Below are 26295 nucleotides of genomic sequence, written 5' to 3' on the forward strand. Positions count from 1 at the left end.
GGATTAAATCACCTCTGAGACATGTGAATTGACACCGGCGTTGGCCAAGCCAAAACGGAGTGGAAGATTTTCTGAGAAAATTACTGACAGGATGAGAATGCCACTTCAGTGCAATGGGAAAGGACACTGAATGACCATGTACAGCTTCCCTGAGTGACACCAGAAAGCCGGGAAGACCAAAGACATGGTTCCACAGTTCCCTCAACTTGACCATCGTATCTCAGCACTTTTTAGCACATCGTGTAACGAAAGTTGTTCTTTCATCCATTTTACTGAGGAAAAGGGAGACACGGGGGGAAGGAGTGGGTCCTGCTGGATGGAACCACACATACCCAACATTGCGTCTGGCATATCTAAGCACTCTATAAATGTCTGTGGAGCAAACCAAATGACAAATGAATGATTGCATGTTTGAATGTGGAGGTACTTTCTGGAAAGAGAATCTTAAATCTTTTTGGCAGGTGTTTATACTGTATTCTGCACCAACAATTAAAGCCCTTTAAAAAACGTAGTTTAGGTAGTGTTTTCTAAATGTATATACGAGTGTGGATGGCCCTAACCATATTTGAGAATGAGTAACAACCTTATAATAATCATAGCTACCACTTACAAAGCACTTACTATATGTCCTTTCATCATCCCATTTAATTTCCAGCATGATCCTATCTGGTGGATACTCTTATTCTCTCCCACTTTTACAGATAAGTAAAGAGGTCTCAGAGAGGCCAGGGAAGTCAGCCTTCATGTCTTTCTGCCATGTAGATGGAAGTGCTTGGTGCTCAGGGCCTCTCTTCCAGTAGACATAACTCCAAAGTAGCTACGGATCTATTTTCCAAATTGCACCTTATTTCTCAGCCTCAAGATGTGTGCTTCCTACATCAAACATCCAAAATGCGATGGGCTGATTCTCTCTGCCTCTCCTCACCCCTCTCCAGCCATTTGATGTGTTTAGGGAACCAGGTCACAGCCAGAACCAGGCTTCTCTCCCAAAGGAGAATGGGCTGTGGCTTTCTTTGCGTGCACTGAGCTGGCTGATATTTTCTTGGGAGGTGGAAGAAGAGCCTCTGCTTGGCCACCACGCACACAGAATGCAGAAGCAAAAGGAGATATTGGCTTGGGCCCAGCAGGATTTCCTCTGAAATGTGGACATGTCTGGCAAGGCAGTTAAGGAAGTCACAACAGGTAGGACCGCTCTTCTTCCATGTCCTATCTTAACCTATGCAGTGCCAGAGTCCATGGGGATAATGAAGACTTTGCATTGACAACTTGGAGGAACTGTAATTAGGAATTGCAGCCTGGGCAACACTCCAGGTATTGTTTAGCTTAGGACTAGAAAAAGAAAGGAAAGAGACGGGTAGATATGTGGAATTCTTTCCTCATTATTCTTGGCTCTGAGGAAAGATGTGATTTTGACTTTTAAGGCCAAGGTATGCATTCTAGTAGATAATTACCTTTCTCTCTCTCAGTGAAATTAACGATAAAGTTGCACAGCCCTGGTGACAAGGTGATGAGTTAGAAGGCATGTATGAGCTATTAACCAGGCGACTGTCTTAAATAGAGCTCCAAATGGAAAAGGCCAGGAGGTAACAGGGGCTATTTCCTGCTTTGAAGCCCTCAGCTCCGTTGGAAAGCCCTTCCCACAGAGCTAGGGTGTCGTGAACGTGAGCACTTACATTGATGATAACAGAGAACTTGCCAATTCCGGAGAGAATGTCAAACCAGATCCCTGGAAGACAGAAAGGAGAGCGTCTGGCTCACTCCGCCCTCCGTGCAGTGATGACAACACTGCAGCTCAGGGTGAAGCTGTGCAGGCAAGTTACCAGTGGAAGTTTGCCGGGCCCCCCAGGAATGGGCTTGTCTGGAAAGGCTTAGGTGCCCCTCTGTCTGGAAACCAGGGGGACTAGGAGGGGAGGATAATGTGGCCTCATAGGCCTCCCAGCACCTGAAGATATGAGGATGAGGGGCTCAAAGGGCTGGGGGTGGGGAGAGGCAGAGGGAGGGCCGGGGGGGAGGGCGGGGGCTGGGCCTGTCACAGTCCTTCAGCAGGGAACATACCAATGTCTTTGGTTCTCACAGCATCTGGCCGTCTCAGCTCGGTAACAAACTTCTTTGCGTCAAGTCTCACTTCAATGACGTTGTTGAGTAGGGCAAACACAGGTGCCAGAGGAAAGGAGGCCACAAAGAGGGTGACGAAACCAAACTGGATGACTAGGAGAGAGAACAGCAGAAGCTTCACCAGGAAGCAGCAGGATTTAGATGAATTTTGCCTGGCAGCTATGGCGCCTTGTCTCTTCTTTTTTTTTTTCAGATTTTTTTATTTATATTTTTTTAAAGATCCCAGTACCTGAGCTAACATCTGTTGCCATTTTTATTTTCCTTCTTCTTCCCCCAAAGGCCCTAGAACATAGCTGTATATTCTAGCTGTGAGTGCCTCTAGTTGTGGCATGTGGGACACCGCCCCAGCACGGCCTGATGAGCTGTGCCCATGTCCGCATCCAGGATACCAGCGAAACCTGGGCCGCTGAAGTAGAGCCTGTGAACTTAACCACTCAGCCATGGGGCCGGCCCCCTTTGTCTCTTCGAACCAGGGTCTCTTTTCCACCTTGGCCTCTTAGCTCCTTTTTCCTCCTGCCCCACCATCATGGGTCTTTCTTTCTCCATCCTTGCAGGCCTAGTGCTCAATGCCAACGCTGGGGAGCAAAGCTCTGTATTAGGCACAGTGAGGAGATACGAGAAAAGGAAGTCTTGACTTTCCTTCCTATCACCCTGTAGCTCCAGTCACTACTCCTGGTCATCTAGCTCAGAGGTTGACAAACGTTTTCAGTAAAGGGCAGATGGTAAATATTTTTGTATTTGCAGGCCATATGATCTTGTCACAGTGACTTAACTCTGCCGTCGTAGAATGAAAGCAGCTATAGACAAAACGTAGACAACTGGGCTTGGTTGTGTTGCAGTAAAACTTTATTTACAAAAGTGGTAAAGAAAGTGGGCTGGGTTGGGCCTGTGGGCCGTAGTTGGTCAACCCCTGATGTAGCTTTAAAAAGATCTCCCAAATTTGGCCTCTTCTTTCCATATCCATAGTCACTGCCTTTATTTAGAAAGTTTATTCATTCATCACACATTTATTGAATGTCAGGCACTGTGCCAGGTGTTTAAGGAGGCAAAGGTCTGTTCCTGCCTTCAAGGAGCTGGGTGTAAAGTAGGAGACAGAAATATACACAAAGAAGCACAGCAAGGTTTGATGTGTGCCAAGAGAGAAAGAAGAATGCACCGGAGATAGCAGAGACCGAAAGGAGGGAGAGCTCAAGCCTGTCCAGGGTGGAGACTAAGAAAAGTCTCCATTTCAAACACCTAAGCTTAGTCTTGAAAGATGGGCCTGTCATTCCAGGAAGACTGGATTAAAGAGAGCCTTCCAAGCCACAGAGGCAGTGTGAGCAAAGGAGCGTTGGCAGCCTGTGCCCAACGGAGGGCTGTAAGGAGTCCAGGCCCTCATCATTTCTACCTGAACAATCACAGCAACCTCCTGACAGGCTTCCTTGTCACCAGAATCCTATGCTTCCAGAGTCTATTCACCCCAAAGCCCCCAGTAACCTGATCCTGTCACTTACCCACTCATGCAAATTTCTGTGGGCTCCCCTCTGTTTACTGGATATAATCCAAATCCTTACCTTGGGATGCAAGTACTTTACAATCGGCTCCCAACCTGCCTCTCTAGCCCCGTCTCCCAACATCTCCCCCTCAACCATCACGCTTCTGCCTCCCAGCACTCCGAACTTCTCACCCTCCTGATTTTCCCTGAACACGTCAGATCCTTCCATTCATTTGTGCACAAGCACTCATTCTCCAGCTAGCAAACGTCTATGCATCCCCCACACCATCCAGAAGCCATCTCGCTGGGAAAGCCCGTTCCCCCTCCTGTGCCTCCCCCAACTTTGTGCACGCCTCTGTTACACCCATCACCACGTGCTGCTGTGACTGATCTGCTCACCTGTCTTTCTTTCCCACTAGAAAGGCAGGGGGTCCATTCTTTCTAGGGGTTCAGTCCATATTTCCTGATGCCAACACAGTCCTTGAGTCCCAGGAAAGTCACAGTTGAATAGGACTAAGGGCAAGTTATTTAACTGCTCTATGTCTCAGCTACTTCAACTATAAACTGAAGATAATAATACCCACCTCATAGGGTTGTTATAAGGGTAAATGATATTGCATATATAAAGTGCTTAAAACAATGTCTGCCTCTTAATAACTGTTCAATAATATTACCTGTTACATGTAAGTTTAATTTTTTTGGAATAAATATAAACATGTGGTGACGGCTGCAATATATACCAAATACTTTTATGCTAAACAGACACAAATTTAAGGTGTAAGCACTGAACGAGGATCAGCCAGCCTGACTGCTAGCCTGGGTGTTTCTCACTAGCCGCATGTCCTTGGGCAATTCTCTCTGTTCCAGTGGGTTTCGGCATCCTCATTGATAAACTGAAGAAACCGGTTTAAACTCCCTTCAGGTCTGATTTGCTGTGATCCTATGATTCTCTTGGACAAGCTTCAAGATTCTAGGATATTCAAATAAAGAATGAAAAACCAGGATCCAAACTAAAAAAGAAAAATTAAAAAAATATATTCACAGAGGGATAAGCCTAACCACAGTAGAAGTTTCAAGAAACAGAACACTCATGGAACTTTACCCAGCACAACTGCTTTTGACGTGGCAGTTTGCTGGGGCCCACAGTTGTGGATTATGCTCTTGCTGATACAACTCTGTCACGGCTGTGGTTCTGGATGCCCGATGGATGCTCAGCAGGCCCTACGAGACTAGCAGGTGACAGTTGGTGGCACAACATACCAGAAGGCACAGATTTGCCAAGGTTGGGCCCTTGGAATGGCCGCCTTGCTAGCTGGCTGGCCAAAAAAGATTGGGGTGAGAGGTGGGGAGGAGAAATCTTCAAATACAAGCTCTGGGAGCCAGGTAAAAATGCAGGATCTGTCGCATCTTTTAAATGAGGCATTGCAAATGAGGAATTCTCATTGGAGTTGGGGGAGGGGGGGCGTTGGGAGGGCAGAGGGGGTGGAGGGGAATGGAATTAACAAGGAAAGCAAAACAGATGTTAGACTAGTTTTCTAAAACCTGTAAAATGCATGTCTCTATTTAAGTATATATATATATATATATATATATATATATATATATATATATATATATGACCGTGTCGTTATTTACGGAGTTCTAAGTTGGTCTTCTCGATTCTAACGAGCTCAGTTCTACAGGGCAAATGTTCTTCTCATAAGTGACTTCCTCCAGCAAGGCTGTGCAAACTCTGCAAAGCCTCAGCAAGAGCATGGCAAGGAGACTGATGGGGGTGCGAAGGGGCAGGTTCCTTCTGAGTGAGCAGGCCCTCACCACGCTCTTGCAAGTGGCGCTCAGAAATCCCATGTCCTTCCAGGATTATAAGAAAAATGGGACTCTCCACTTGCTCTCCTTTTTTCACAGGAACTCCAGAGGCAGCCATGAACCTCTCCTCTGGGGCTGCCCTGACGGTTTGCTTTTTTACCTTCACAAACTCTCCAGACACAGGCTTTCCTATATCCCTCTTCTGTTGACACAGAAAATTTCCAGTAGTGGCTCTCGAATAGTGCTCTCTACCAGTGTTCATAAATTATGCCGACTCCATAACACAAGTTCTCTTTCTCCTTGCCATGTAAGTCTATGTGTTCAGCACTGGACAACCTCAAGGGAGCGGGCTCAGCCAAGGTCAGTGGTGCTGGGCCTGGAGTGACAGGACACTCCTGTCCCCTCCTCTGATGTCCCTCCAGGGTTTCCTGGGCCAAGAAAAGCCACTCTCTGCAGATGTCCCATCACTGCAGGTGCTGCCTGCTTGGCCTGGGTACCCTGTGCATTTCCAGGAATCAACCCAGAGGCAGAAACAAATAGGAAGCTTTTTTTTATCTTGGGGAAAAAGTATAAAACCATAACCCTCTAGCATACAGATGCCAAACCCAAGACTTGCTCTTTTTAGTCACGGGTTTGAATGCTGTATCAGATGGGCGTCCTTCTGGGTTCACTTCAGAGGACAGAATGATACTGGCCTTCCCCAACACCAAGATTTGCTTCTAAAAACAGCCAGCAATGCCAGAAATCCTCAGGGCACTGCATAATAGAAGCCAGCTTGCCTTGACCAATAACAGGTTAGACCTGGCCAAGCCAATTAGGGAGGAATCTATAAGTTGATTTTCAACTAAATCTTTACAAAGCCTGCTGTAAATTGCTCCAGAGAGGCTGAGCTGGAAGCACAAAGACTGGAAATACTCCTAGGCACAAACCCCATTAGTTTCCTCTTCTCACCACCAGCTCTGTACTGCCCGATGCTGGAGACAATTAAAATCTGGGCCTTGATTACCTGGGCTTAGGTTAAAATAACAAGAAGGAGTGGATTAAACTAAATAGGATGGCATCCAGCAAGGACATTCCAGGACAATCTGCTCAAAGAAGAAAAATAGTGTATTAGGTAGAATAGAGTGGATCAGCCAGGACTGGCGGAAAAGCTCTTGATGGAACACAACTCTGATTATTTATTTAAAATTCTTCAGTGAAAACATCTACCCTCCTCACACACGCACACACACACACACACACAACACACACACAGCCTGGCATTCAAGACCCTTTGTGATATGACCCTAATTTACTTTTCTCCACCGTTGCTCTGTGCTTGGGGCTGACATTGAGCTGGTATGCTCAGAGATCAACTCTGCCTGCTTTCTAACCATGTCAAAACCATTTGTACTTCCCCAAGCTCACCATGTTTTCCACATTTCTGAGCCTTTCTACAAAGCACTGCTGTCTGTAACTTCCCTTCTCTTCTTGTCTGCTGGATGAATTACGACTTGTCTTTCAGGGTTAACTCAAACTTAACCTTCTCTACAAAGACTCTCCTCCACCCCATTCCCCACTGGGTCACCCAGGCAGAACTGGGCACTGTGGGCATCTCGCCTCCTCACACCCATAATGCCTTGCACATGTTGCTCTATTTGTTTGTTTGACTTGCTCCCTGGAGGGGAAGCCCCGTAAGACCACAGACATATTTGATTCTCTTCTGAGTCCTCACAATTTTGTGTGTGCCTATTCCATAGCAGATGGTCAGATCTGTTTCATAAATACAAACTTATTTTCACCAGCTGTAAACACAAAACAGAAAAAGAGGCAGAAAACTAAAATGCGTGAACTGAAAGCATTGTACTTAGTGATGGTGAGGCGAGGCGGAGGCGTGAAGTACTCACACCTACCCATCACAGTTCTCCGTGCACAGAAGATTTTAAGAAAGTTGGAGCAAAAACAGTCAGTTAGGAGAGTCCAATTCTAATGAAAATAATTATAGCTTTTTTTTTTAACTTTCTATAGTGTAGTAAAAGCAACACAGTTAGCTTAAGAAGAATTGAAAACTGGGGGCTTAACAATCCCCCGCTTCATGAGCCACTAATAAGCAATGCAAGGAAACAACTGAGGGACACGCTGGTGTGAGTTTGTCTCCTCACTCAGGAGGCAGTTACTGAAAAGACTGAGTTAGAAACAGCCCATTAAAGTAAACCCTTATGTAAAACACAGCAAAGAACGGTCATCCCTGTTCATTTCATCAGTTCATATTTCAAGGCTGTGTCCAGTGATCTCCTCCTGCTAAGGGCAGGGGAGGCCGACTGTGCTCAACACGGAGAGTGTCTGATGGAAGAAAGAACTGCAAGTGTTGATTGATCCCATAAAGAGGAAGAAATAATGAGAAGAAAGGGCATGAGCTGGTTCCTCAGCATGAGCCTCTATTGCTTAGGAAAATTGTAGAAGTCTTGACAGAAATGTAAGAAGATTCTCAATGCCCATCACTCACCATTCATTCATTCATTCATTCATTCATCCAACTAGCATTTATTGAACATAGTTTATATATTGGGCACCATGCTTGTTGCTGGAAACAGAGATGAATGGATAACTATGTCATCCTTCCAAAAGCTCAGAGTATGCCCTGGGGAAGGTAGACATGTAAACGGGCATTATGGAGTTAGAACTCCAATGGCAGCACTGACAGAATGCAGTGCAGCACCAGGCAGGAGTAACTCACTCTCACCAGCAGATCTGTGGAGGCTTCACAGATTCACAACCCCTGGGTTTGACTTGAAGGACAAGTAGAAGTGGCATCTGAAGATTGGCTATATGGTTGGGGGTTAAGATCTTTCTTGCAAATCCACTGATCCAAATTCAGAAACAAACCACTTAGGAAATAAAGACAATAAGTGGAATTCCCTTTCAATCTGCATGGAGTCACCTGGGGTTTATACAATGGATGAGGTTCAAATTCAGAAACCCTGGAAGTCATAACAGGAAGAAACAGGCTTGAAGTTAACAGCTAAGTATTAAGAGTTTACTGCACACATATCAGCACAACTTTGAGACAGATCAGCAAGGCACATTTGGCTCTGGCTTTTCTTCATTTCTTTATGATTAAGGGGACTCAGTCTCCACCTTTTCCTCACCCCACATGAATGGTGAAATATTAGCTTCTTCAGATGTAGAGAGAAGGACCAATGACTTCTTGAGAGTCCTGCTACGCAAGAATTCAAAGTCTACTTATAACAGTGGATCTCAGGTCGATCCTGTGATATAGCCAGTCCATAAGCAGCCCTCTTCTCTGCCTTGGGAACAGAGGCCAGGGTCATGGTTGCCTTCAGAGGTGGACCCTGCCAATGGTCACAGAAAAGGACAGGAGAATGTGGCTCTCAGCCGCAGGAGGCTTTAAAGGCCTGGACACTATGGATTTCTGGAAAAATCTACCCATTGCTCCCTTTCCATAGCCTCTGCTCAAAACTCCAACCCCTCAGAGGTCATGGTGCTTCAACCAACATTTCCTAAACATCTCCCATGTGCAGGCAGCATGTTCTCTGGTTCATAAAATCATCTCAGTGTCAAGTATTATTATCTCCATTTTATAAGCGAGAAAACTGAGTCTCAGAGAGGTGAAATAATTTTTCCAGGGCCACACACCTAGCAACTGAAGATGGTTTCTGATGCCAGTCAAATTCAATGTCCTCTCACCACACAAAAATGTAAATACTCAACCCAGGGCAACATGGTCCCTCCCCCCACCCCAGTTACTCTCACGCATCTTAGGTTTCCTTTATTTGATCCTCCAATCTTATTTCTAATCTTCTTGTCAAAGAATGAACTTTTACTGATACCAACATCACCATCAATATGAACAGATATTTTCACTCTTCAAAGTACCTTCATTCACCTATACCTATGTTCTACAGCTGGCACATTGCAGCTGTCCCTGCTGTTTTCTGTGTTATTGCTCCTGTCTGGCCTGCATTTGAGCCACCTCAAACATCTTACATCAATGGACCTATTTTAGCTTTTTAAAACTAGAAAGAATCAAGTTGGCGAGATGTACTGATTCATTTCCGATTTTCAGAGGACAGCTTGGTGAATTTCCAGTAAATGTTTATTGAGTGAACAAATGGATGACCTGGCTTACTCACTCTTGCTTACTTTATCCACCTGCAAAATGGGAATGTGAAGGCCAGTTATTCATTCATCCTTCTTCCCATCCATCCATCATCCCATCCACCCATTTGAGCTGTGGTAATGCAGGCAGTGAGGTGGAAGGGCAATGACACTAGTCATGATTGTAAAGAAGTTCCCAAGAAACAAAGCATCACTGAGGACCTTTGCTTTATTCCTTTGCCCTTACATCTTCCCAAAAGGCTGTGAAAAAGTCAAACAAAGAACACACAATTAGGTTTATGGAGTTTTAGAAAAAAGGTAATAAAGAACAGAGAAAGGAAGGAGAAAGAAATATGCAAACTTAAGGAGCCATAATGGGTCTATGGTTGAGCGATGGAGTTCACTTTGAGCTTCCTGGTTGTTAGAGCAAGAAGAGAAATGGGAAAGTGATAGAGTTCTCGGTAAGTTTTAACCTAAAAGATGGCCTTCAATTCATTCATTCGCTCATTCATTTCTCAAGCACTGACTGGACATATGCTGTATGCTGTATGTCAGGAGACTCTGTAGTACACTGAGGGGTATAGTATCCAGACATTCCATTGCCTTTTTTCTTAATTACTTATGGGGGGTGGGAGTCCGAGCACAGATGATGCAAACAGCGTATGCTTCAGAAGCAAAAGGAGAGAAATGACCTGTGACTCACCCTACTTCCCAGAAATACTGGGATGAGACCCTGGATGCTGCCTAAACTGTGTTTAAATGCCATTTGGCGAAGATGGCAGGTGCGTGATTATCCAGTGGGATGACTCAGTTTGTATAAACAGGATGGCTCAGGGAAAGTCATTTCCTGGTCCTTTGAGCCATTGACTTATAGCATAGACACTTGGAGTTCTGTGACAGAATATGCAGGCTTCAGTGCTGATGGCTGTGTGGCTATTCTGAAACATTTCATCACTTACAGCTAAGACACCCTTGGGACTAGTTGTATACATCCAGTCTCTGATGAAAACTTGGAATTACCCAGTGTGGGCTCTACCATCTATGACCAAAGAACATCACAATTGGAAGGAATCTTGGGTGTCACAAAGGCATCACTTATCTGAAGCCTCAGTCCCTTTACTCTTTCTTTAATAAGTGGCTGCTTTTACTTGCTCATTTCCAGAGTGGAATATCCAATGATGTCTGGGGCCAGCTGTTTCCATTGCTCTTTTTTCTCTGTCTCAGTTGTAAGTCACTGAGACGTTGAGGTGCTTGTTATAAAGCATTCTCATAGCAGTAGTTGACTAATACGTGGGGTATTTTGCCTGAACTGCATAGATAATTTTATAAGTCCATCAATTTGTATTGCTGTAGGAGACCTGCCCTTAGGAGGAGAGCATTCCCTGATTATGAGCACTTCAAAATAAGGGATCTTGCCCCCCCCAAAGGGGGGGGGGTCAGAGGTGGACTGTCCCAGTTAAATCAATACAGCCAGGGTGTCCGGAGAGCTTTGATAGTGGTGATGTCTGTAGAGTTCAATCGTCACTTTGTCTTTAAGGTCCTCACTATAGGATCATCCCTTTCATTCTTTACTCTTCTTCCTTCTTTATCAAACATTTATTGAGCACTTACTATACGTCAGACTTTGTGGTTAGATGCTCTGAATGAATAAGACACAAATCTTGCCCTCCAGAAGCTCCTATCATGAATAACATGAACCTAGGCCATCGGTCTTCAATCGAATCACTTATTTACCTGATAAAATGGTGATAAAACTTTATGAAGTGATTTTTTGGGAACTTGCACTAAACTCCTCTTATAGGATTAAATTCAGGCCTACGTTTTAATGGCAAATTCCAATCTGTAAAGGTCAAATGGCTGCAAGTGTCCAGAGAACGTAGCTTGCAGCTCTTAAAGCAACTGAAGAACTTCCTTTCCTCAGGCCCTGAGGAAAACTCCACAACTGGGCTGGGAGGGGCCTGCGGCAAAGCAGCCTTGAAGCCCAATTTTGAGGTTCGAGACAATGATGATTAATGTCATGGTCTGCTCCTGGGCCAGCATTCTTTCCTCCCCTCAGAGATGGGGGTGGCGGACTCCCCTTGAAGTCCTTCCTAGTAAGCTCCTCGGGAGAAGGGTTTGATATTGGAGATTCCCTCGAAAGCTTGCTGCTCCCCTCACAGGTTTTTCCAACTTAATCCCTCACTCTCAGGTTTCTCTTTGTCTGGAGCCAGCCCATCCCCACCACCAATCCTGCCCAGAGGTAGCTCCCTACCCCCAACACCCCTTCCTCAGGCTGACTTCCAGCCTTCCCCCCCGACCCCCAGCTTCCCCTTCACTTCACGGCCCCTCCCCCGTGCCGGCTGGGCCCTGGGCCCTGCTTCCAGCTCAATTTAGAAAAATGTAAATATAATACATCTCTCCCCGCTGCCTCCCTCAAGTGATGACCCGCCTCGCCATTACAACTGACAGGCTGGGAGTGGGCTCAGTACACTTCCTGTCTGCATGGGTGGTCCCGGGGATCACAGGGAAGGAAGCTGACAGCTGAGTGCAGGGCCAGGGATCACCATGTCAGGCACACCAGAGGGAGCGGGCAGCTTTGGTTTCACTGCTCTCATTTTTGTTCAAAGCCCAAGACAAGGGCCTTTCTGGAATTGGGGAAGTCTAGCCTATTGGGAAGGAAAGAGGAAACCCCACTCCACCCCATCCCTCCACCAAAGTCCAAGTTCCTATAGGTCCTGATGAAATTCTCTCGTGGAATGCTCTGGAAAGGGGCTCTAGCCTCAGCTCCACTAAGAGGTCTCTGGAGTGACCTTGGTTTCAAGGTGCATTGCTCAAGCTGGTAGGTATGAACTGGGAAGCCAGCATGGGAAGGAAGCCTGGAGGTTACCTGGTCCACTGGTTTGAAACTCTTTATTCTTGTCAAGACACTCAACAAAAAACGATTGTGTACACCACTCACTTCTGTTGGTGTAGTCAGTTCTGTGCATATTGAAACCTCCCTTGCTCTTTCATTCAAAAAAAATCTAGGAATACAAGAAAGTGAGGGTGCCATTGACTCTGTTTTACCTTACATTTTTAATATATACTAGTAGTAGTAATGCATTATTTGTGACCCATTACAGTTGATTATGACCACAGATCAGTGGGTTGTAACTCTGCAAAGAAAAACTCATCATCTGGTCTAATTCTCTATAATGATCAAGGAAGAAAGTGAAGCCCAGAGAGATGCTATGACATGCCCAAGGTCACACTGCTAGATAAAGGCAGAGCTGGATTCGTACCCGAGTCTCACCTGAGACCCTGGGAAGATGGGAAGGAGAGAGATTGCTTGCTCTGCCCTACAGTGAACATCTGAAGATAAAACAGCCTTTCACTTTGAAGACAAGGGTGCAAAGAAATCAGTGGTATGTAGTAAGTAGTGGTATGATTACTATCTCCAAGTCTTCGCTATCCATGGGGACGGCAGAAACTATGGCTTCCAGCAAGGTTTTGACATTGGTGGACTTCAGTCTTCTCTCCCACCGAGCTGTTTCCCAGAGCTGCTACCTATGAGCAGCACGGACGGCTTCACATTACGCCTTCTCTCATTTCACTGGCTTACTCACTGGAAAGGAGTACATAATAGGCCTGGGATGGGGGAGGGGAGAAGGCAGAAGGGGAGGAGGGAGAAGGAGAGATATGAGAGGAGGAAGTGGCAGAGAAAGAGAAACAGGGATAACCACTATTCTTGATAATCCGCTCCCCGGATTATCAGCCCATTAATAAATGAGAATTGACGGCAGCATTACTAGAGTGAGATTGTTTCAGCCTAGATAAGACAAAAGTGAAGCCAGAGAAATGACACCCTCACTTACTCAGTCACTCCTTTCCAGGTTTATCCAGTATGTCTTCAGTGCCATGTGTGTCAGGCACTGCACGAGGCCCTGCAGTTGGGGAAACTGCCCTTGAGGTTTCTCAGCTAGGCGCCTGGAGGGTGATGGGGCCACAAATGCGGCATAGAACTCAGAAAATAGTCATGGGAATTAAGTCGCCGGGCAGAAGAGCTGAGAAATGGCTCTCCTGAGATGGATTCTCCTCCCAGCCTTGTCCGAAGTCTCAAAACAAGCCTGAGGTGGCGGCTGGGAGACCGGCCTCTTGTTTCCAGTCCAGACTTGGTTCTGCCTCAGTAGGTGGGTACTCAAACCCAAAGAAGTTGGAAGAGCGGGTAAGTAGAGGCCAAAACAAACAAGAGGAGGGACAGTTCTCTATAACACACCTGTGCTTGGTCCACGGGAAGCTGCGGAGACCTGGCTGCTCTGAAGCAAACACAGCTGTATTTTTTCCAGGACAATGAGGCCTTTTCTTGTAACCGTTTGCACACCTTTCTCTGGCCCTAGACCCTAAGGTCCTGGAGGGCCCAGGCCCCATTTTTTCCCTCTGTGCCCCCAAGGCCTGGCTCAGGTCCTACACAGCACTGCCCCCAAGGACGGCCAGGAAGCGGGCGCTGCAGAGGGAAAGACGTGAAATTGGAGTTGAGCTTAAACCCCAGGCTGAGGGAGCGCATTCCAGTCTGTCCACTTCCACGACAACTCCATCTCTGAAGGCAGAGAAGCAACGGAAACCAGAAGTGACTTTTTCTTTGACTTTTTTTCATAACAAACATGGTTCACTTTTGTTTGGGGAATGAAAATTGTTGCATATAAAAAAATTCTATAAACATGTCCATGGTGAAAAGGGAGGCCAGCCCAAATAAAAAGGGATAAAGGGAAGTGAGGCGTCTAGTTCTCTGTCACTCAAGAAATACTTTACTGAGCAGTTACTATGTTCTGGGAACTGTGCTGAGTGCTATGACTGGAGAGCGATAAGACTCCGTCTCTGCCCCCACAGTGCCCCTGTTTTCTTCTACACCAAAGCAGGTACAGAAGAGGGGAGAGGACCCGAGGATGGGAGAGCTAACACGGGCTTCCAAGAGATGTATGTGATCCTGAACCTCTCAGCGGGAACTGGCTGCAGGCAGAGAGGCCGGCACAGGCAGGTGCAGACTGGTAGTCGGAGATAAGCAGGTGCACAGGAGCAGAACTGTGAAGGGAGGGCGGAGCAGGAGCAGCTCATGATACCCTGGGATGCTACGCTAGGGGATTTGGAGGATTTTAAGTAGAAAAGCGAATGTGCTCTGGTTTGCCTTTTTAAAAAGCCATTCTAAAAAGTGAGAAGGAAAAAGAGGGAGTGAAAAAGGACGCAGGGAGACAGGTTAGGAAGTATTTGCAATAATTCAAAGGAGGAATGGTAAGGGCTTAATGGGAATCCGAAATTCTTAGTAGAGGCAAACTCATAAGGAGCCACGAATAAAAAAGACTCAGAATCATCTTGAGCAGAGCTCTCCCCAGCTAGAGTTGACTCAAAGTCAGGGAGGCATCATGGAGAAGACAGGGTCTATGCCAATTCGTGGATGCTCCCCCTGAGCACAGGAGTTCAAATTCGCAATTTCATGGGACAACTTGGATGCAGCTACAAGGGTGCTGATGCCCTGGTCTCTGAGGGGGCCGCGTCACAAGCATTTCCATCAGCTGAGTGATTCTTACGGGTCTTAGTGGACATAGCCAGAGATTAGCGGAGACTGACGGCCCTTGGCTCTTCAAAATAACTATCCAGCTTTCACTCCAAATAAATGAATAAGTAACTATAATCACCAATGCACCTCCCTTTCTATGAGAGTTTGGCAAGATGCAACCTCATTACTAAGAAAAATGAGATTTCCTCTAATGACTATGTGAAGGACAGAGGAAATTCATCTCATCCCCCACGTTAATGGCCCCAGGGCCTCAACGCTGGGGAAGCATTTAAGAAGCTGGAAGAAGGTTCTACAGCGATAATTGAATTCCCAAGTCAGGAAGATAATAGTGCTTATTTTCTGGATGACTAAAGGAACAAAAGTTTGTGGGTTTTAGATGAACAGATGACAAGAAGAGCCCATTTGAGATGCCAGACTTGCCAAGTAGAGCCCCAGGGCGTAGACGTCTCCGAAAGGGCAAACATCTTGGAGTGTTTATGTCTCAGGCTTCTGAGTGTGATTCTTAGATTTGCCTTGGAGTCTGGTGCCCTCAGTTTTTAAACATTACTGCCCAACCCTGCACTAATGGGGCGAGAAGATCCTCCAGGGCTCACTACATTCAAGGGCTTCAAGCTGTTTTTAGTCACTGCCCAGATTAAAGAGAAAGAAATTGGAGTCTTGACAATAACGATGGTGGCCATTATTCACAGAAAGCCTATGCACACTGAGCACCATTACGTGACTACTCTATATTCATCGCTTATTACTTCTCAGAACCATCCTATAAGGCCGGTGCTATGATCACCAAACCCACTTTTTAGAGGAGGAAGCTGGGCCTGGCTGACTTTAAGTGTCAAGCCCAGAATCACGTAACTAGCTGCAGCAGGCTTAGGACTGGAAGCCCGGGGGTTTGACTCGAGGGCCCAACTCTAACCACACTTAGCCTGCACTGCTGGATGAAGAAATCATTCGGTAAAGTTTATTCTGCCGCCCAGTCTTTGATTGTACACAGGAGCAAATACTCCCTTAAAGAGTGAAGAGGATAATCTAGCGATAAAAGGAATGAAAGGAACCTGATTCAGAAACATCATGCTTGCATGTATACAAAATATGAGATAAAACAGTCATGTCTCTGAAATGATTGACAGCTTAGCAAAATGGCCTAAAGAATTCTGTGAGTGAGTTTCTGTGGAACCCAGCTTAGAAAACCCATGTATGAGCCAGGCTTCCTCCTTCAGACAAGACTGAATCAACATCAATTGAATTGTTGACTGAATTAATATCAACCTGAAATGTTGAAGAGATGGTCCTGGTCTCTAAACTTGTTCTTCCCTCTAGGTGCTTAATAAATGTTTGGTGAACGAAAGAAGGAATGAATAAATGAATGAGTCCACCTGTGTTTCCCTTAGTCTCACTATCCCCCTTCTGCACTTTCTCCCGATTTCCTCAAGGAAAACAGAGTTCACACGTGGTCACAGTATTGGCCAAGATTTTAAAACTGCTCCCTACGACCTGGTGTGAAATGCAAACTTGTCTGATCTTCAGGGTTCTCCATTAATCCCAGATCTTTATCTGACCCCCCCCCCCCCACCCAAAAACCACCATTTGCTTTGTCAACAGTTACTCATGGCCATGACACTCTTTGCATTTGTCAGTCCTTTTCCTTGGAACGCTCTCCCTTACTCTCATTTTAATCTGTAGACACTCAGAACCGGAAGGGACTTTGGGGATCAAGTCCAGCCTCTTACCTAGAGCTGGAAACCTCTTCAGAACATCCTTGACCCACCATCAACCAAATCCTGCTTTGAAATGATCCTTCATTTGCCACTTAAAATTATTAAAAACATCTCTATTAAGAAACCTTCCCTCATTAGTTAGTAAACTCATTCATTCACTCATTTTTGTTTATCAGACACGTTGAGTGCCTGTTACATGCCGGGAAATGTGCTGGGCTCTGAAGGATATGAAGATGAATAAGCCATGGTCCCTACTCATTGCTCTTTAGCATCTAATAGACTGGGTCTGCAGAAGAACAGATATGTCAGCCATATTACCATAATTCTGTAAAATATACCAGCAGTGTGTGTAGCAAATGCAACGCTGGACCAGAAAAGCAAATAATGATTCCTCTCAGGAGGAATGGGGCTTGGTCTAGGAAGACTGCACAGAGGAAGCACGGAAAAGCCAGGTCTTAAAGGATCAGCTGGAATATTCATGTCAACAAGGTAGAATGAGGCTGGCGTAGGCGGCTGGGAATCTCAAGCTTATGGTACACGGACAATTCTTCATATCATGTAACTTCAGGATACGGAGTCATTTGTACTCACTAGAAGAGTATTTCGTATATTGCCTGTGGCCAGGTGAATTGATCTAATCCTCTCAGAAAGCAATTTGGTAAAATAAATCAAGAACCATACAATAGCCATACCTCAGATCTAGTAATCACATCTTTGGGAATCTATCTGGAAATAATTACTAAATATGGAAAAGATTATATACATGAAGATAATATATATTCATTCACTAAAATAGGGGAGATTTTGGAAAATGGGCCTCCAATACGCTTCATTGGAAGTCAGGCAGATAAAAGTACATTTATTAGAGGGATTATTTATTATGCAGCTGTTTCGAATACTATAAGACAACTTGGAAATAATTATTCACATAACACTGATAACAGAGAAACAAATGTGTGCATATGATCACAACTTCATTTTAAAGATCATATACATAACAAAAAGGGTGCAAGAAATGGCACCAAAATGCTAATAAAAGTTGGGCTTGAATGAAGGAAGTTGTGGGAGACTTGTTCCCTTCTTTTCTCTATTTTCAAACTTTCTTTTATATGGTTGTTTTGCTCCCTTATAATCTGTGAGTAGTTTTTGTTTGTTTTTCTGACCTACAGTATGAATTTCACTCTCCACAATCTTGTTGGATGAACTTCTTCCAGAAGTCACCAAGTCTTCTGGCTCTTGTTTTTTTCCTCTTTTCATTACTTTGTAGGTGCCCACATTTGAACACATAGCGGGTGTCTATTCAGTGACACGGTGGCAGACAAAGTGCATGTTCCCTGCACTCTGCCTTCCTCAGGCCTCAAGACTGTTGAGAGAAACAACACTTGACACTTAACACAGATTTTATATGTGCTAGACACTCTTCTAAGCACTTCATAGGTATTAATTTATTAAATACAACAATCCCTTGAGGCAGATATTATTTTTATTGTACAGCTAAAGCAGATTGAGACACACAAGGTTAGCCACTCACCCAAAGCTGTACAGCTAGATGGTAATAGAGCCTGAATTTGAACCCAGGCAAGGAGCATGGCTCAAGGGTCGCTGCTCTTAATCACTCAGAAGAGGAAGCTTGGAAATAGCCAACTATCTGGACAGATAGGCAGACAGGTGTGTAACACCTACACAGATAATTGAGAGGTGGGTGGGGGACTGGAGTTGGAGGGCAGAGGATGAGAGACAGAGCTTAAGGATTTCTAGTGTAAGCTGCTTCCCAAATGGAGCCTCAATCTCTGGCAGCAATTTCTTTGTAAGAGGATGGCAGACATAGAATGGCATCTGAAATATGAGCAATCATCTCTGTGTAACTGTCTGGTTCAGTGTTGGAGAGGGACTGGAGGCAGCACTTAGCTAAAGACGAGAAGCATGAAGGAGCTATGGGTTTACATAAGCTGGGCTTTGATATTTTCTTTGCCTATTGTTCCAGAAGCAGACATAATGATGGTTTCTTCTCTGGTGAGTTTATTTAGAGTACAGAGCTCAGGCTTTGCCTGGAATTTTAGACACTCCAGGGCTAGAAGAGACATTTTGTGGCCATCTAACCTAGACCCTGTCCATCCCTCTACTCAACGTACATGCACACATTCTCATAAGCAGAAGAGATATAATATCCATTAGAAATAATGAGTGAGGTACCTGGTGTACAGGTGGCCCCCTACTAAAAGTGACTAACCCAAGGAGGCAGGAGCCATTATGCAAAGACAATGACAAGTCCAATGATATTAAGTATTGAGTGATTCTTTTGTTGGCTTTGATTGTTGTTTCTCCAAACACTCTAGATTGAGTAGATGTTTAAATGATATGTCTGACCTCTTGGTCCTATGTTTTCAATTCATTAGTTCCAAGCCTTGGAGAGAGGCTTCTCAAATATCCACTCCAGCAAAAAATCAGGATTATTCACAAATAGCCAAGAGTTTGAAGGCAGCTGTTCTAACTTAGGACACTTCTCATAATGGAGAACTCATGGCTTCCAAATCACAGCTGAAATGATTGTGTTCTATCAGCCTGTACTACACGCACTCCTGCTCTCAAGCCTTATACAAGAACAACCAGAGGCTCTGTACCTAGAAATCTACCCCCGACACAGAACATCCTCGACTTTTTTAAAGAAAACCTGCCATTTTACCCAGACCCACCTAATCAGAGTGGGGGACTCTCCTGTATTCTCCATATCAAAGATGTACATATCCTTCTCCCAAGTGTCATAAATCTACTTTACTCTTCCTTAATGGAAACTATATTCTTCAATTGCAGGCTTTATTATTTCCACTTCAGCTTTATTAATGATGGAAACCATGGGAAGGGACTCGAGAGACCAAACTTCTCATTTCCCCACAGATGAGGTTAGGAGGCCCAAGGAGAAGAGGGCATCATCCTCGTAACAAGTTGGTGATAGAGTTGCTCCTGGTTCTCATTCCAGGGTTCTTTCTGCCTCACCCTTCTCAAATTTCATGTGGCACTGAAGGTGCATTGTGCAGCCATGAAGGCCGAGAAGCAGCTGAGGCTCCCCTGGTCATTTCCCTAACCCCCTCCCCTTGCCCTTCTCCCAGACCCCTTGTCTGATCCTGCCCCAGTGGAAGGAAAGGTCATGGGATCTTACTCATTTCCATGTACTCTGGAGTCAGTCCAGTGTATGGTTCTAAGCTGTAGTCTAGGTCCCACTGCTCTGGATGCTTTGAATGGGCAGAATCAGTTTCTCCAGGTTCTGTCTCATCTTTCAGCTTCCGAAATAGTTTCTTTAGCTTCCTGGAATAGAAAGGGACCAGTCACCAAACCTGGGGAGGATAGAGTTAGTTCTATAGACAGAAAGAAATAAAACACTAAATTTTGACATTGAAGCCATTTCTGATCCAAACACAGAAGAACACTAAGGAGACTACGTTTCTCTTAAAGACACCTGAGGGTTCTTTATCAGGATAATGAAAGGCTGCCATGACAAAGGATCAGGTTTCTTCAAACCCAAAGAAACTGAATTCTTCCTGCTGTTGGATAAGCAACAAGAGAGTTGGCCTTTCCTGTCAAATACTGAGACCGCCCTATCATCTAACAGGTGATTTATCCACTCTCTTCATGAGAAAGAAGGGATGTCCAGAAAGTAGTAGAAAGATGCTCTACTCCCAGCTCAAACATTTTCAGGTCTTAATAACTTAAACAGCATCATATTTCCATGAAAGCCAAGCTAAACGCTGTCCACTACTGCTGTGGGTTTAATTGTACCCCCTCAAAATTCATATGTTGACGCTCCAACCCCCAACATGACTGTATTTGGAGATAGGACTTTTAAGAGGTAATACAGGTTAAATCATAAAGGTGAGGTACTAATCCAGTAGGATTGGTAGGCTTAGAAGAAAAGTAAGAGACAGTGATCAATCTCTCTCTCCACCATGTGAGGACACAGTGAGGAAGTGGTCATCTGCAAGCCAGGAAGAGGGCCCTCACTAGGAATGAAACTCTTCCAGTTCTTGATCTTGGACTTTCCAGCCTCCCAAACTGTGAGAAAATAAATTGCTACTGTTTAAGCCACCCAGTCTATGGTATTTTGTAATGAAAGCCCAAGTAGACTAAGTTAACCATATTTAGGATTTATTTTGGTCTAGAATGATAACAAGATAATAGTGGCCCAACCTCTCAGGGTGAGTATGATGATTAAATGAGACAATGTTTATATAATCCTTAGCACAATATCTGGACATAGTAAGCATTCAATAGGTGATAGCTATTATTATTTTTAATATTTAATGCTAAAATATGCTTGGGGGTATAGTCTTTTCATACTTCTCATTGATACACAATACATAGAGAATGAAACTAGGTGAAGGAGCAAGGTGCCAATTCTGCTGATAAATCTCAGAGAAAGCTTCTAGGAGATAGGAAGAGAACTAATAGAAGAAGAGTCAGAATCATAGACTTAAAGATGTTAAAGGAATTCTGAAATCCTTGCTCCATCCACGTGTAGGAATCCACACACACAGTTCTCACATGAGATCATCCAACCCCTGTATAGCTATTTCCAAAGGAGCACTCTTGATATCATTAAACATCTCAATCTATTCTTAGACAGTGTTTCTGACGGTTAGTGGAAATCTAAGGGTTCAAAATAATGTTTTGATCAGTGTCTTCTGTAATATCATTTGCCATCAAAAAGATGTAGTACAGTGTACGGGGTAAAATTCTGATTTTTTATGTCATAAAATAGTTGTTTAAAACCCAGTTTGACAACTCACCAGGTATATTTTCTTGGGAAAGTTATTAAAACTCCATAAGCTTTAATTTTCTTATCTATAAGGTGATAAAATAAATATTAACTAGCTCATAGAGTCAGTTAAAGGACACAATCTATGTAACATGCTCAATTTGGGACTTGTTACATGCTAAGAGCTCAATAAATGTATCTACCAATATCCTTATCATCATAAATAAATATATCTATCATTATGCCTATCATCATCATCATCATCATCAACATCATAGAGGATTTAAAGAATGAGTTGAGATCCATAGAAGCAGCAGTAAAATAAAATATTTCATAATAAAATAGCAAGCAATAATTCTGTGATAAGAAACTGAGAAAAACCTAGATGGAGACTAAAGATTCTGAAGCCAAATAGTGTGGACTGGCTGAGACCTTGTCTGTAAGTGAGGACAGAAGGAGAGGATGAAGAACAAAACTAAAGAAGAGAGAGAGAAGAAAAGAAGGAAAGAAAAGAAGGAGAAGAAGGGCGGGAAAAAGGAAGGAGAGGTCTAGAACCAGAAGTAAAATTGAGACTTTTCCTCAAGTACCAATAATTGTAAAACTTGGCCAAATCTTTAGTGAAGAATAATGAGTAGTTTTAAGTAAACATGGAAAATTGAACACATGTGTATATCCCTATCCACTTCTGAAATGCTACTAAAATGACAGTGAATGAATTAAAAAATGTATAAAACCACAAGGTTAAAGAAAATAGTCATGAATACAGTAGTGTATGAGAGATGTTAATAAATATCTTGGAAGATGGACAGTGGATGAAGGAGTTAGTAAAGCTGTGATAGCTGAATACCAAGTACCTATAGTGAAAGATGGCAGGGAAAAGCAAGCCAAATCATGCTGCGAAATTTCAAAAAGGCTCAGGACTTGCAGGTGCCAAGTGTCATCAAAGGCAGGGGAGAGTGACTGATCAATGCACTGTTTAAGGAACAGTAGACCCTACTGTCTCTGTCCACCTATATTGCCCAGGTGACTATCACTTCCCAACATGAGCAGGAGCAAAAAGTTTATTCAAAGGAGAAAACGAACTGGGGAAATTCTAGATCTGAAATAAATCCAATAAAATGACAGAAAGTTAAAAATCCATAAACTCTCAGGAAAAAAACAGAACAAAAGACAAATAAATGGACAATAGGAAAGAAAAGATAAGAAAACCAATCTAGGAACTCCAACATTTAATCAGAAAGAAAAGAAACAGAAAATGGTGGAGAAGAAAATACAAAAAAATATATAGTAAAATGTCCCAGAGGTGAAGGACATGCATTTTCTGATTAGAAGAACCTAGTGAGCATAATGATGAAGAAACAGAACCTCCACCAAAGTGCATCACCATGAGATTTCAGAACTCCAGGAAGAATGAAAAGGATTCTGGTCCACGGGGACAAACATAGATTCCTTAAAATTTATTTGGAATCAAAAAGATATTAGAATTCTCAACACCAGCCCTTGACACTAGAAAACTCTGGGGAAATGTGTTAACCTTGAGAAGCCAAATGATTCTTAGCATAGAATTCTATACCCAGCCAAAGTATACATTAAGGGCAAAGGCAAAATAAACACATTTTCAAACAAACAAAGTTTCAGAAAAGATATCCTTCCATGCATCCATTCTCATGAAGTTCCTGAAGGATGAATTTCACCAACCAAAGACATACAGCAAGAAAGAAAACAATATGGAATGCAGCAAACAAAGAATCCATCAGAAAAACGTGTTGTTGGATTTAACTGGGATTGGTAGTTGTCTAGAAGGTTTAGTGAAGACACAGTTCTGCTTTGAACAGGAGAATGGAGGGCTCCTAGAGCAAGGTCTCCAGGAAAAAATAAGACACCTGATGTCTTATCTAATGACCAAGAAGACACCTGATGTGTTTAATGAGGTGATCTAGCTGGAACAATGGACACTTAAACAAGTGTTACTGACAATGTGTAATGAGTATTATGAGGGGAGAATTTAGGCTAATTATGAAAATATAAAACAAAGAAACCTAACCCGGCCTAGGGCAGAAGTTTTCCCCAAGGAAGAGATGTGTAAACCAATCGAATGATGTAAGATGATAGAATAAGCCTGAGAAAGAGGGAGAGTGAACTGATGGGTAAAGGTATGTTCTAGGCAGAGGGAATTATTTATGCAACAGCCAAAGGCAAATATGAGAATGGCTCACAGAAGAGACTGAAAAGAGTTCAAAATGCTTGGAGCACAGAGTAAGAGAGAAGAAGTGACGAAAGATAAGACTTAAAAGGCAGTGCAAGTTCCTGGCATCGAAGGCCTTGTAAGCCATTTCATGCAGTGGTTCAGGTGAGAGAATATGGCAGCAGAGTCTAGGGGGATTGCAATGGACATCAAGAGCAGTAGACAGATTGAGACAGGCTTAGGAGGTCGAGTTGAGAAGCTGGTGGTGCATTGTACGTAGGGAGAGGAGAATGAGGAACCAAGGATGATCCCCAGGGTCTTTGGGCGTGTGTGTCCGTGGTGGTACAGCTTGCTAAAATAGGGAACACTAGAGAAGATGAGAGAGAGGAGGAGTTGTTGAGGTGGAAGATCCCATGGGACAACTAAGTAGGGATGTATAGTAAGCAATTTTATATATGGGTCTAGAGCTTTGAAAACAGGTCTGGGTTGGAGTTAGAGATCTGAGAATCATCATGGAAAGAGCAACTGAAACCCTAATAATGATGCTACCTGTGGCTGGAGCAGAAGGGAAGGACTATCAGCAGTTAAGGCTGGGAAGAGGGAAAGGGGACTTCAAAGGGCCGGGAAGGAGCAGTCAGAGGAACAGAAGGCCACTATGAGGCCACGTGGCAAAGAAGGCAAGGGCAGCAGGGGAGCTTCAGGGAGGACTCTGCGGTCAGCATGCAATCCACTGTGGGGAGGTCAAAAATGATGAGGGGAAAAAAAGCCACAAATAATTCTTATGAACTCCTCCTTCCCAGAAGTTTCCCTCCTGGAGACCTCAGTGACCATTAAAAAAAATTAATAAAGAAAGTCCCTCGAGAGCAGGATTTAACAGGAATCCTCCAAGTTGTATAACATACAGATGGGCCGTTTGGAAAACTTCAGATTATGATTCCGACCGTATGATGCACTCGCTCGTTAAAATAACTCCTTTGATGTTACTCCCTTATCCTTTTCGTCTGCTATTTTTCCATCCTTTTTTAATGACAAGTCTGAGAAACTCTGTCTGGAAGGCCCAGGTCCTTTCCTCTGCTTGCATCCCATGGGGTCACCACAAGCCCGTGGTGACTGTCACATTGTGGGCCTCCCTGCTGAGGGAATCTGGGCCCCAGGCAGCTCTTCACAGAGGCTGGCTCTACTCGCCTTGAGCCCCATCAAAGAAGGCAGAGCCAAGCCCTAAATGGGCCAAAGAAGAGAAACACATCAAGCTCTGAGCTGTGTATTCCCTTTCTTGACACCTGACAAGGTTCAAATTTGTTCCTTAAACCATTGATTCATGGCCGGATTCCACTGTATTTGAGAATACAGACTTCTGCCCAAGATGGCTTTAAAGAGAGACTGTTTTATGTCTTGAAATGTAATATTTATCACATTTACCAAAAAAAGAAGAAAGTTTATAAAATCTTACTGGCTGAGTCCAGGGGTATCTCACAGCTATTTTGGGATGTGATTCGGTGCATTTAGCAAGAATAGCGATGGGGGAACATTTTGTCAGTGGAAATATTCATCCGTCTATCTGCTCTGTCCATTTCAGACTTTGCCCAGGAGAAAATCTGGCACTTGAACAAGATAGCATTTACCTTTTTATACACACGAAAATCCATCTCTGAATAATAGAAGGCCCAATTCCAATTTTGCTTCAAGGAATACTGAAGCTAGTTTGAGATAAATGACGGCGAGGATTTGGGTTGTGGTGAGGCATGTTTAAGGGGCACCATGCAGTTTGGATCCAAAGTCTACAGGGAAAGGCAGTGGCGGCGGGCAGGGGAGACGAGGGCAACCCCACTAGCGGACTCGGGTAATAAATAGCACGAGATCAGATTCCATCATGCTGCTCGCCATGTCCGAAGTCATCTCAGAAGGAGCTTTCGATGAGCATTATTCTGGGGCCTGCAATGTTTAAAACATCCTCTCCAGAAAGCATCTGCCACCACTGTGTCAGCCCCAGGAGCCTGGGGTTGCGTGAGTGGGGACAGTTCAAGGCTAGACCACACAACACAGATTTATCTATTATCCTGTTCTCATTAGTCTCAGAGCTGCCTTTAAAGTGCCCAGTGCCCCAGTTTTACTGCCTCCCTTGGAAGCATTTTGTTTTTCCAACTCCAGGGCCTCTGAACCAGGCCTGGCAAAGGTGGGACATGTGGCTGCCTGGTAGAAGGTGCCTGGACAGAGTTGGGCTTCTGCAGTGGCCCTGTCTGGAGCACCTGCCAGATTTAGGGGTAGGAAAGGGACAGGTCTGAGAGAGCTGGTGAAGCTTATTCAAGATCCCAAAGGGCAGCTGTACAGAATTCCTGGACATGTCTGCCATCTGTGTCAGCTTCGTGGAGACCTGTGGGATTAAGAGGTGATAACAATGCTCTAAACCAATGTTTCCCAAGCAAAGTACACAGTCCACTGGCAGTCCATGTGAGCCCTTTGGAAGGCCTCTGCGCTTGGCCTTACATCTCATTTGAGCACCTGGGAGAGTTATTTCCTTTCCTGTTCTCATTTCGTCCCTCTGATGGCAGTCAGGAAGAAAATCCCAGTCTGCTGCTGGGATGCCGTTGACAACTCCCCAGAGCTTGTATGTCTTCCTTTTTA

The 26295-nt window shown here is 44.3% G+C and overlaps 1 protein-coding gene across 4 annotated transcripts in view; it reads right to left on the bottom strand.

The window, feature by feature from the left end:
- Positions 1 to 26295, bottom strand: part of ANO2 (anoctamin 2) — a 326349-nt gene that overhangs the window by 14247 nt on the left and 285807 nt on the right. For all 4 annotated transcript variants that reach the window (XM_070269789.1, XM_070269790.1, XM_023643013.2 and 1 more), the window contains 3 exons: positions 19896 to 20041; positions 2056 to 2208; positions 1674 to 1726 (listed from right to left, as the gene is read on the bottom strand). In XM_070269789.1, coding sequence (XP_070125890.1) covers positions 1674 to 1726; positions 2056 to 2208; positions 19896 to 20041 — 352 coding nt within the window. The remainder of the gene's footprint in view (positions 1 to 1673; positions 1727 to 2055; positions 2209 to 19895; positions 20042 to 26295) is intronic.

Source organism: Equus caballus, chromosome 6, assembly GCF_041296265.1.
Source record: "Equus caballus isolate H_3958 breed thoroughbred chromosome 6, TB-T2T, whole genome shotgun sequence".
Taxonomy (NCBI): domain Eukaryota; kingdom Metazoa; phylum Chordata; class Mammalia; order Perissodactyla; family Equidae; genus Equus; species Equus caballus.